Below are 13008 nucleotides of genomic sequence, written 5' to 3'. Positions count from 1 at the left end.
TCTTTAGGGGAGACGCGAGAAAACACTCTGATGCAGCATAACGATGAGAACTCTTTTCATTGTTGAACTTGGTTGGCAAGGGAACATGCGGGTTGGGCATTATGGTTTGTCAAGCTTTTCACGATATGAGCGCAACGGCGTTACTTGATCTGCCGGAAATCGGCACTCTTGGCTCTCTAGGTGCAGTAGACGGCCGTAATTGTAAAATAAATATCACAACGTACCTCTCAGGTTCATTGGAGCGACTCGAGGGTTTTGCCGAGTGCTCTTCTTCTTCTCAAGGGTACATCAGTCATCCGCAACAATAGCCGGCCTGCAGAAACCCAAACTCCAGTCTTGTTCATAACTTGGTCCATTCTCGTGAGGGCTGACGAGTCTTGTGGCTCCATCTCCACGTCTCGTCAGGAACCGTGTCGACGCGCGGCCATGCCTCAGTGAGCCGTAACTTTAATTCCTCCCCCAGCACGCCGGACCCACTTTTCGTATTTCCTCCCTTGCAAACAGCAGGTGGTCTGTGCACTCCAAGCTGGCCTGAGCTCGCGATCCTCAAGGTCAAGGGCCGAGTCAACGCTCTCATGAACAAGCATTCAAGCATTGGCACGGCTGCCTTATGCTTGCCCCTCCGCCCCGTCGAATCTCGCTGCTGACCGCGTCGCGCCGCAAACTCGAAGCCCTGCTGCGTTGGCCAAGTTTTCCTCAACTGGCAAATCGCGCCACTGTGTTCAAGAAACGCGGGCCTGCAGCGATCTAGAGATATTCCCCCAAGCCCGGCCCTCGTCCTTGACTCGACACTTGACATGCGCGCACCAGAATCGATGCCATAGAAAGCAGGTACCTGAATGCTACCAGCACAGCCCAATCGAGGAACCTCGCATTTGCGCGGCTTCTTAGGGCCGAGTGTACTCGGGCAGCTGCAGCTGGAGCAGCAAAAGTGATCGGAAAACTCTAACCGGCTTTGCCCCCCACCGCTTCCCAAGCAAAACGGCGCCGTCGTAGTGAGAGGAAGCCGTCGCCGGCATGTTGCCTTTGGAACATGGCAAACAGCATCACTTGCTGGATTCCAGTGACGATCTGCCGCCCATCAAGGACGACCCTGTGCAAGAATTCTTCGTCATCAAGCAAGAGGTGACTCTGGATGTTAATTTTCGCGAGCAAAGAATCGATGGCACTACAGACATCTACATCGTCGTGTTCTCCGACAAGATCGAGGAGATTCATCTGGATGCCGCACAATGCGAGATAGATGCGCGGAACGTGACGGTGGCGGAAATGCGAGAGGTCCACGGCGAGGTCGTTGAGGGACATAAGCGCAGGGCGGCCGCCGTGTACAACGACCCCTACATCAAGCTCTCTCAACCGGAGGGCTGGAACTTGCGGGCCGAGCATCACGATATTCGCCGAATACGAGCCCGAAACATCTTCCACAACCGAAAGACTGATGTCCCCGCCGAGAATAGAGAGATCGAAGGTTGCACACCAGTTTATGGTTCGCTGAGGATTCATCTCCGTGGCGCAAAGGGGGAGTCTGATCGTCCAAAGCTGATCATTAGGAAGTCCTCGCTGCATGCGGATGCCGCGGAAAAGGGCCACAAACAGTACAAGATCACGATCCCGTTCAGGAACAAGAACCCTCGGGATGGTCTGCATTTCGTTGGCGTTCACGCTCTTGACAACCGATATACGCACATGTATACCCGGCATTCCATTCAGCCGGGCACAGCGTCGTGCATATTCCCCTGTATTGACGATCATGGCGCACGATGCGACTGGAGGATTTCAATCAAGTTCCCGCGCACGCTCGGGGATGCCCTGCAACAGGCTCTCGCCACACAAAAGGACCCCTCGGCGAGCAATGGCAACACGTCCAGTGACCAATACGACGGCAACTTGAGACTGGCGGAAGAGGACAAGCTGAGAGAGATGACTGTGGTATGCTCGGGTTTCCTCATGGAGGAAGCCGTTGACCCCCAAAACGACCACAAAAAGATCATGACGTTTGAACCCGAGAAGAAGGTGTCGGTGCAAAAGCTCGGTTTTGCCGTCGGTCCCTTTGAACACATTGACTTGTCGTCCGAGTTTCGGACAGAAGAAGACGAGGTCAAGCTCGGCATGAGCGCTCTCAAAGTGCATGCCTATTGCTTGCCAAACCGTGGCGACTGGGTCCGAAACACCGCTGCCGCTTTGACCATGGCTGCCGATTTCCTCACGTATTCCTTTGCCAAGTACCCATTCTCCAACTTCAAAGTCTGCTTCCTGGACGACATGGTTGAGGACACCGTACCGCTTCATTCTCTAGCCTTTGTAAGCAACCGGCTGCTCTTCCCAGAAGGCATCATCGACCACGAGATTGAGACGACGAGGAAGATTGTCTTCACCTTGACCTACCAGTGGATCGGCATCAACATGATACCAAACACCCGCAACGACCTTTGGCTCGTCCTCGGTATCGCGCACTACATGACCGATCTTTTCATGAAGAAACTTTGCGGCAACAACGAGCATCGGTTTCGCATAAAGACAATGTCGGACAAGCTTGTCGCGGAGGATGTTGACCGCCCGTCGTTGTTTGATCTCGGCCCAAACCTGCACCTCGGAGAATTCGAAATGGACTTTATGGCCTTGAAGGTGCCTATTATCTTTTTCATTCTTGACAAGCGGATGATGAAGGCCTCTGGAGGCCACGGCTTGACGCGGATTCTGCAAAAATTTCTGACAAAGGCTCAAATCGAGAGCAGCGATCGATCTACCATCCTCGACACGGAGAAATTCCGGACTGTGTGCGAAAAGGGATCTCGATATCCTCTAGAGTCCTTCTGGAACCAGTGGATATACGGCTCTGGCTGCCCCAGGTTCGACGTCAAGGCCAAATTCAACAAGAAGCGGCTCTGCGTGGAGTTGACTCTTAACCAGATCCAGCATCAAGTCGCCAAAAAGTCTACTGGTCTGGAGAAGAACGACTTTCTGAGGGTGGTCAAAGAACGGAAAGCCGGCGTCAAGCCTGGCGAAGTCCAACCGTTGTTTACCGGTCCCATGACTGTACGGATTCACGAAGCGGATGGAACACCATATGAACACATTCTCGAAATTCGGGAGGACGCGGCTCGATCGACAAAATTTGAGATTCCTTACAACACGAAATACAAGCGGCTGAAACGCACGAGACGGATGAAGGAAAAGCACAGCGTCGGTGTAAGCATGGATATTACAGAGAACACAGACGACGCTCTCTTATATTGCCTTGGAGATGTACTGCAAACACCCGACGATCTCCGCGACTGGGAGCTTATTGAGTGGGACCCCGAGACTGAACGAAAAATGGACCAGGAATCATACGAGTGGATTCGCGTTGATGCGGATTTCGAATGGGCTTGCGATATGAAACGCACCCTCGAGCCGTACATGTACGTTTCCCAACTCCAGCAGGACAGGGACGTCGTAGCACAGCAGGATGCGATGCTGTACCTCGCGAACGGACCTTTGCACCCGATCGCGTCTGGGTTTCTCGTACGAACACTGCTGGATCGCCGATACTTTCACGGTATTCGAACAATGGCAGCCGAGGCGCTACCTCGACAGGCGAATATTAAGGGTATACCTCTTCTGGGCTTGAGGCAGCTCATGAGAGCGTTCCGGGAGATGTTTTGCTACGATCAGACGAACCAGCCCTACCCGAACGACTTTACGGACAAGAAGCAGTATTTTGTGCGAAGGGCCGTCATCAACGCCATTGCCGAGGTGCGCGACCACACTCATCGTTGTCCGCTTGAAGCTCGCCGCTTCATTCTCGATCAGCTGCTATTCAACAACAACGAGGACAACCCGTACTCTGACCACTTTTACATCGCGACTCTGGTCGAAGCTCTGGCGACGTCCCTCATCCCGTCCAAAAAGGATGATTGGTTCTCCATCCAGAGCAAGGCGCCGGACGAGGAGGAGCAAAAGTTCCTTGACGAAGCCATGGAACAAATTGAGCGTGTTCTGCGTCGCGACGAGTGGACCAACTCGTACCAAAACATTTGGACCATTGCCGGACTCGATGCCAAACAGAGGCTCATGAAAGCAGACGTCATTCCCAAGAGCTACGCCGAATTCGGCCAGTACCTGCTCGATGGAACCCGGGACTTGATCCGAATCAAGTGTTTCGAGGCACTCGTGGACTTGGGAGCCATGATGGACCCGACCTTTTTCACCTTTTTTCTATATGCGCTCATGACGGATCGGTCTCCCTATGTTCGCAACAAGCTGGTCCAAGCCATGGCGAGCGGCTTGGCTGCAATCGCCTTCGGGGAGCATGCCAAGGTCGTCAAGAACGATCCGGCCCCCGAAGACGCCGATGATGCGCTGCTGCTGATCCAAGATAGCGGCAAGGAGATTGAAGCAAGAAAGGAAATGTTTGCCCGCAAGGAGAATCTCGACGCCGCCCTCAAGGCGTTGCGCAAGGAGATGGACGAGACGTACGCGGGGGACGAACGGCACTACAGCACTGCCATGCGAAGGGCTTTGGATCAGGCCAGCCTCGGCCGAGGTGAAGTCGAGAGCTTGCTAGATCTTGCTGCCATGATGTTTGAAGAAGCCGGGAGCTGGGTATTGACCCTCGTCTTGCCCAAAGCCTGGAAGGTGGAAAGACCTGCTCAGAGACAGGCCGATCGCCTGTTGGTTCACTTCAAGGCCTTCTACAAGACGACACCAAAGAACGTCGTCGGCCCGTTGCAGGCCGTGCCTGCGGCGCCGCCTCGCCCGGCACCTCTACCGAGGACGTCGTCCATCAAGATCAACACCAGCAAACCGCCTGCGCAACAGCGGCCAGCGCCTGCTCCGGTCAAGAGCGAAGCTGGGACAGTTGTCGCCACAGTTGTCGCCACACATGGAACGCAAATCAACGGCCACGGGCCCCCGAAAACCAACACGCCCAAGCAACCAACGCCTTCGGTATCGATGCCCAAGAGACCCCGTCCAGAGAGCGAGCATTCGACTCCAGCGCCCAAGAGGCCCAGGACGGACTTGCCCGGCCACAACGGTGACAGAGCTAGGAAGCGACGCATGGTGACCATGAAGACGCGCAATCCGAAACGGCTCGCAGTGATTCTCGGACTTTCAACGGAATCTTCGTCAAGCCAAAGGACTGCGTTGCCAACGGGCGCTCCGAAAGACCCGTCACCGGCAAGCTCAAAGGATAGCATCACCGCCAGAGTCCGGAAGCCGCTTCCTACGGGTGATGCTGTTCGGAAACCCTTGCCCGGCAGCGGGTCGCTGCACTCAACGCCCAAGGTATCCATCGAATCAAAGATTCGCACCCCGTCCTCAAGCAATGCGGGTGGTATGCGCAGCAACGGAACGCCAGTGAGCGCCAGGCCCAAGATAAAAATTATCCGAAAGGCGCAGTCACAGCCACCACCACCCGCGGCTTAGTATTGGGCAAAGATGCTCTAGCTGGAGACTTGCTCGCTGTTGATGCCGCGGCAGATACGACCGCGACGCAAGCCTAAGCCTACGCGAGGCAACCACTTGAGTTTTATTGTTGTCACGTATGCATTGCAGCTGTGCCGTGGGAATGCTATGTTTGCCCGTTTTGTCACTTCTGCCATACATAGGTCGTTGGTCATGACACTCGCGACAGCAAGTCTTTGCTGCGGCCATGGGTACAGCAGAGAAAAGGCTTTTTCACCTGTATTTTGATCGTCTTCCCTTTTTTTTCTGCTTCAAACGAAGGAGTTGTATAGTTAAAGGCAAGGATGGGTGTGGACTATCTTGGGTTGACAAACCGGTTTTCCAGTTTGAGCATTCACACTTGGAGTTCGGGTTCGTATAGAAAAAGCCAGCTTTGCAATTTAGCACAAGAAGACCTGTTGTGTCCAATTGCTGCCCCGTCAAGCTTGAAGATGGTGTTGGGAGTGGTTTCTGTGGAAACCTTTGTCCGTGTCGAGGGCGAGGCTGAGGCCCGCGCTTGTGGAATTTCTGACTTGTAGCTTCCGCGTTACCATTGGTCAGCCTTTGCGTGAGAATTGCCGGCGATAGCGCCGTACGTGGGCTCTTATCACCACGTGACGCGGATTGGCCCGCGGTTGCAGCCCTGCGTGGCCCAGCCAGTGGCCCAGCCAGACGCCCCGATCTCGTCACCCTCTGCCCACTCCGGCCACTCTGCCACCCGCTCTTTTGTCCAAGGAGAGCTCCTAAGTTTGCACCGGCGGCTTTGCCTTTCCGTCTACTTTCTGCTCGTCCCAACCAACCCCCCTTGCAAAGTGCGACCGCTCCTCCTTGCAAACTGTCAGAATCCTTTGTCTTCCGCATCATCTTGACGGTCGATTTCTCTTTTTTTTTTTCCCCTTATTTCCTCTTCGCCCCTCGGTACATTTGCATCCATGTAGATGTCGCGCCTGACAAGGTGTGCCTCGAAGCTGTAAGTCGACGTTGCTTCTTTTTTCCTTTTCTGCCCCGTCAGCCCGTCCTGTTTCGCGATCTGGGGAAACACTTTCCAACTCGCTTGGAGCAGCCAGCCGCCAAGTACCCTGGGCTGCAACGCCAGCTGCACCGAAAATCTCTGGGCAGGATCGGTTTGGGACCGACGAGATTGGGCGAAATTGACGAGAACCTCTGCTGACCCGGGGCAAAACACGCCAGTTGAAGAGCATGAACAACCAGAGCCTCCACGGCCGCAGTGGTGGTGCGCCGTACGACCGCGATCGCGAGATGAACGAGCGACACCGCGCCATCCAGCAGCACGAGGACATGCGCCGAGATCAAGAACGAGAGCGAGAACAGGCCGACCGGTACCAGCAACCGGGCCCAGGAGGAAACCCCCATCAGAGCAACGCCGGTTCTATCCCCATCCACCAGCCCGTGGCATCGAGGATTCCTGGCGCCATACACAGCCCTGGCGGCTTGCTTGCCAACCATAGCGGCAACCCCCCGCCGGTGCCGGCCGCATCCTTGGGTGCACCGCCTGGTCCCATCAACTTTGGTGGTCTGCAGCACGGCGGTGCCGGCGCCGGCGGACAGCCCGGCGGATCTGGAGCTGCGCTCCAGATGTATGGACCCATGGGCCATTCTCAACCGCCACCAAACTCTTCACAGCCTGCCCTTAGCTCGGGACCTCCCCCTGGGTTCGGCGTTGGTCCTCATCAGCAACAGGGTCCACAGGATGGCCAGCGTAGTGCTAGAGGCGCTGCTGCTGCCATCGTCGGTGTGACCCCGGGTGGCCATCAAATCCCGGGGGGGGTCACACAGGGCCAGCAACCCATCTTGAACGTGAGTATGAATTTGCTCCAGTCATTGTCCTGAATTTTGTCACCATGGTTTTCTCGATGAGCGAGGCGACGGATGAAGAAGAGAATCTGCTGGGTGGCAATGGTGGAGAGTGAGACGATCAGATGGCGCGCGCGATTCAGTGAATGATGCATGGACTCTTGCTTCATTCTTCACCTTGAATGGACCGCACGCCGCTTTGACCAGCTCCGTGTCAGGCAGTATTTTCGCGTTTGCTATACTGCTCTGACTCTCTCTCTACCTGTCCCCTTCTGTGGTTTTCTCTTTTTCTTTCTCTTTTTTTTCCCAGAAAAAAAGGGGAAAGGGAAGAAGAAGAAAAAGAAACTGTGCCGACGCGCTCGTGGATAGCTTTCTCCATGAAGGTAAACTTTTAAGACGGCGCGTTCCTACTCATCTTGAAGTGGTATAGAGCCCGCGCCAGCAACAGACCGTCTTGGGGGAATCGCACCCCAAGACGGCAGTTGCTGTCAGCGACGAGGCCGAAGCTTTCTTTGCTGGTGGACAGCAGAAACCTAGTGTTTGTGGAGATGAAGCCGGGTTTGGACGCTCCCCCACAGCTTTATTTCATTTGTACATTTTGCTGCCCTTGCTGCTTTGTTCTCCTGCATCTTTGTCACAATATGGAGTATCGCTTCTGGCACATGGCACGGCTGCTACGTCGAATCAGCTTGCTAATTTCCCCTCGGTTTCAGGACGCGTTGACCTATTTGGATCAGGTCAAGGTTCAGTTCCACGACCAACCCGATGTCTATAATAGGTTTCTGGACATCATGAAGGACTTCAAGAGTCAGTCGTAAGTTTCTTACACCTCCTGCCCCCGTTTCAACCTGTGGATGGATTCTAAACACCTCCTCAGCATCGATACTCCTGGAGTCATCAACCGTGTATCTGAACTATTCGCCGGCCACCCGAATCTTATTCAAGGCTTCAACACTTTCCTGCCGCCAGGTTACAGAATCGAATGCGGCGCTGGAAACGATCCGAATTCGATACGAGTGACGACCCCTATGGGCACCACTGTGCAGTCAATATCCGCACGGGGCCAGGATGGCCATGGTGGCCCTCCGAGTCAGCCATTATTCCCAGAGCGTGGGAGTCAGTGGCAGCAGCGCCCACAACATGGCATCGATAGCCCCGAGACTAATTTCGGCACTCCTGTTCAGAACGGCGCCAGTTTGTTCGTTCAGGCCGCTGCACAAAATGCCGGCTTCGACCCCTCTGCCTCGGCCCAGAGAGGCGCGAACCAGGGAGCTTCTGGGGGCGCAAATGTGCCAGGCTCCCGACAAACCCCGATCCCCGCTTCAACTCCCGGTGGCATGAACGGACCTCCTGGCAACCAGGCTAACATGGAACGCCGCGGCCCCGTTGAATTCAACCATGCCATCAGCTACGTCAACAAGATTAAGAACCGCTTCCAGGACAAGCCGGAAATCTACAAGCAGTTCCTCGAGATACTGCAGACGTATCAGCGGGAACAGAAACCCATTCAGGATGTCTACGCACAAGTAACCACGCTCTTCAACGCGGCACCCGACCTGCTCGAAGATTTCAAGCAGTTTCTCCCGGAATCAGCGGGACAGGCCAAGGCAACTCCGGGTCGCGGTGAAGATCCGGCACCTGCCGGCCCTAGTCACACTCCTCAACCAGGCGGGCAGAAGATGCCTCCGTTGGGCAGCTTCGCACCTCCCCCCAGCGCTAGCAAGGATACCAAGAAGCGACCACGCGGGGATAAGCAAGCCCCCTCCACCGAGACCGTCCTTCCTGACGCGACTGCCCCGAACAGAGTGACGCAAGGGGGGGTGAACGGCAATTCTGGCAAGCGTCCCAAGATCAACCACGCCAGAGCTGCTGGCGAAGCTTCCGCCATCGAGCCCACGCTCACTCCTGTGATGCCAGAGCCCTACCCTCCCCGTTCTTCCGTCACGTCCAACCAAGAAGAACTCGCGTTCTTTGAGCGCGTCAAGAAGTTCCTTAGTAACCGATCCTCCATGAACGAGTTCTTGAAGCTATGCAATCTGTTTAGCCAAAACATCATTGACCGAAACACGCTGTTTCATAAGGGAGCCTTATTCATTGGCGCCAACCAGGACCTGATGGCGTTTTGGAAAACCTTTGTCGGAGTCAACTCACGAGATGTTGTCATAGAGAACCAGCCTGCTCCTCCCGTCGAGAAGCTTTCGCTGAGCAACTGCCGTGGTTACGGCCCAAGCTACAGGTTGCTCCCCAAGCGCGAGCGCTTGAAGCCGTGCAGCGGCCGCGACGAGCTCTGCAACTCGGTTCTGAATGACCAGTGGGCTTCGCATCCGACCTGGGCCAGCGAAGATTCCGGCTTCGTTGCGCATCGCAAGAACCAGTACGAAGAAGGACTGCACAGGATTGAAGAGGAACGTCACGACTACGACTTCAACATTGAAGCCAACCTCAAGTGCATTCAGCTGCTGGAACCCATCGCGCAGCAGATGCTTGCCATGTCTCCCGCCGAGAGGGAGACGTTCCACATGCCCGCCGCCCTTGCCGGCCAGAGCACCTCGATATTCAAGCGAATCTGCAAGAAGATTTACGGCGAGAGAGGCATCGACGTGGTCAACGACCTGTACAGCCACCCGTTTGACGTCGTGCCTGTTCTTTTGGCGCGCATGAAGCAAAAGGACGAAGAGTGGCGCTTCTCGCAGCGTGAGTGGGAGAAGGTCTGGCACGCCCAGACGGAAAACATGCACCTCAAGAGTCTCGACCATATGGGTATCCTTGTTAAGTCCAATGATAAGAGGAATCTCACCGCCAAGCATCTTGTCGACGTGATCAAAACCAAGCATGAGGAGCAGCGTCGCGAACGGATTCTCAGGGGCAAAGCACCTCGCCACCAACTGGTCTGGAACTTTGGCAACAAGGAAGTTGTCCTGGAGCTGCTGCGGCTGATGATGCTGTACAGCATGCACAACGGGCAGCACAGCACGCAGGAGAAGGAGCGCATTCTGGACTTTTTCGAGACGTTTATCCCCGCCTTCTTCGACCTTCCGGAGGAGATGTATCAGGACAAGCTGCCAAAGATGCAGCCAGACTCTGGTGAGGAAGAGGCTGAAGATGCCTTGCCTGCGGAGCTGTCCAACGGCCGCAGCCGTCGCCACGGCAAGAAGGGCGACCTTCTCAGAGGCGTGCTGGACCCAGGACGCAACGGCAGCAAGCCACGAAGCCAGAAGGAAGACAGCGCCGCCTCCGGCAGCAAGGAGACCACGCCGGATGTCACGTCGGCGAACGAGGAGGAGATGGCCGACGCCCCCGAGGAAGCCGTTGTGCCCGAGGTGTCAAACGAGCGCTGGATGCCGGCCATTCCGAAGCCGGTCATTGTCAGCGGAGACAATGCTCTGCTGGACGAGGGAGGCGAGCTCAAGGCGGATGGCTTCTTCACCCGCCCCTGGTATAACTTTTTCTGCAACCAGACCATTTTTGTCTTCTTCAACATCTTCCAGACGCTCTACGGGCGTCTGCTGGACATTAAAGAAAGCAGAGAGCTGGTGGCTGGCGCTATCGAACGCCTCAACAAGCCCAAGCCTGCCAGGGACATTGGCTTCACGGAGAACCACATGACGTTCTTTGACCCCAGCGACGGCCCCGAAGCGTTTTGGCCCAAGACGATTGAGATGATTGAGGAGTACATCACGGGCGACGTGGACGAGAACCGGTTTCAGGATGTCTTGCGCCACTATTACCTCAAGAATGGGTGGAAGCTGTACACCATCCAGGACCTCCTCAAGACTCTCTGTCGACTGGCTTTGACATGCAGCAGCACGGATGCGAAGGAGAAGACGCCCGATCTGATGCACCAATACCTAGCCAGCCGGGAAAAGGAAGAGACTAGCTACCAGACGGAAATTTCCGCGAGGAAGTTTGCCGAGAAGTGTGTCAAGGATGGAGATTTGTTTGTCATCTGCTGGGTAAGGAAATGCTTTGATGCGAGAAGCAATCGAGGGCGTTCGTCTCTGTGTATGTAAGCTGACATGTACGGGAGGAGCAGTTCCCGCAAAAAGCGGAAGCCACGGTACGCTGGCTGCAGCGCGACGAGACGACATTCTACATGGACGAGATGCAGGTTCGCGAGCGATGGCAATACTACATCTCGTCATTCATCCGGGTCGAGCCAACCGAGGGCATCCCACGAGGCAAGCTGCAGAAGTCGGTGCTCACACGCAACCTGCCGTCTGGCGACGCCGACTCGGACCTGGACGAGATGCCCAAGCCGCTCCTGTACAGGGAGAACCTGACGACGAGCATCTGCCTCAAGAGCTCCAAGATGATTTGGGCTCCAGGCACGTCGGAGTACTTCATCTACGGCAAGTCCCCCAAGACGCGGGAGGATCGCGAACGCAGGGGGAGATTCACCAAGGCGCTCAGCGCCCACCGGGAGAGCAAACTCCTCGAGAAGATGGTGCACAACCCGGCGTGGACCAAGGACCTGAGCCCCGAGGAGGTTCAAGAGCAGAACAGGAACTTTCGCAAATGGATGGACGACGGAGTCGCCCCCGCGGGGGGGGTGGACGTCGAAATGGACTGATTAAGCTTGGGGGGGAGAACTCGAGGCGGGTGATGCTGCCGCGTGGGACGGACGTGTACTTGATATGGGTAGCTTTTGGAATGGATGTCGCGGGTGGAGGGGGGTAGGGAGGGGGGGGGGGAGAATAAAGGAGCATAGGGCTGTTTTTATACCAGGGATGCGGGCACTCTTGGCTTTTGATGGTTCGTTTTGTGGTTGTGTTGCGATGCGATGCGACGCAGCTTGATGCATGTGCTTTAATAAATGCGGGTTTTGGACAGCCGGACGCGGTGGATGGTGCGTGTGGGTGTGCGTGCGGGTGTGCGTGCGTATGAAATGGGCATTATGTGATTATTGCTTTGCTGTTTGATCGTGCCCTTTGCGTTTAATTTCTTGTCCCTGGGTTATATCTGCTGGACCGAGAGACTTTGCTTCCTTTGAGCCGGGTAACGAGGTTATTCGGCACCGAGATTGGGCGTCTCGACCGCGATGCTGCAGGAGCAGAGGGATCTCCTTGGCAGCCTTTGACTTTGTGGGTTCCTATGTACATGTAACTATGTAATCGACTTTGCTATGCCGGCTTTGCTACGCCGACTTTGCTACGCCGACTTTGCTACGCCGACTTCGCGGCTGACAGGTACACGGAATATGGGCAGCTAACTAAGACAGAAAGGAGGGCCCAATTCAGGCTGGGCACTCCGCCGACGTTGAGGTCGTTGCGATCGTGGCCGGGACCAAGGCAGTCAGCTCCGTCTGCTTGTTTTGCTTATCAGTAATGGCTACCAGGTACCTATGTAGGTACCTACCTTAATATAGATTCAATCGCGGCGAACGCGATCAAGGCCGCTTGGAGGCAGTGACGCAGTCAATTCCGCAGGCAGCAAGCAAAGTGGCGAGTGAGCTGTGGCGTGGATGTAGCTTTTTACAGTACCTTGGATGCTTGCTTGCCGGTACTTCAGTATGGCGGCGACGTGAACCAAGTCCCTCGTATTGACCCGTGCCTTGTGTGATTGGCTCACCCGCCTCGCGGCCTAGCAATAGGATATATTCCTATCAACATAACGTGTTGTACTGGCAAATTAACCTGGACAGACACACGGAATAGCGTACGGAAGCTCAAGTTTCTGGAGTTTCGGAAAATCCACTTTCTTCTCGTGCACTTGATACGGAGCATGTAGTTTTTGATTGTCCCTGGTTTTGTAATTTTTTTGTGGCCG

General features: G+C 55.4%; 1 protein-coding gene across 1 annotated transcript; it reads left to right on the top strand.

Moving 5' to 3' along the window:
- Positions 1-1017: 1017 nt before the first annotated feature.
- On the top strand, positions 1018-11812 carry UV8b_01700 (uncharacterized protein; the record flags this gene model as incomplete). The annotated part of the gene is made up of 6 exons (XM_043139198.1): positions 1018-5408; positions 6241-6397; positions 6619-7245; positions 7956-8056; positions 8120-11195; positions 11276-11812. 6 exons carry the CDS (start codon positions 1018-1020, stop codon positions 11810-11812), a joined length of 8889 nt encoding a protein of 2962 aa, XP_042995132.1.
- Positions 11813-13008: the final 1196 nt, after the last annotated feature.

This window comes from Ustilaginoidea virens, chromosome 1, assembly GCF_000687475.1.
Source record: "Ustilaginoidea virens chromosome 1, complete sequence".
Classification (NCBI taxonomy): domain Eukaryota; kingdom Fungi; phylum Ascomycota; class Sordariomycetes; order Hypocreales; family Clavicipitaceae; genus Ustilaginoidea; species Ustilaginoidea virens.
The sequence above is the reverse complement of the archived record's forward strand: the minus strand, read 5'-3'. Positions and strand labels throughout refer to the sequence as shown.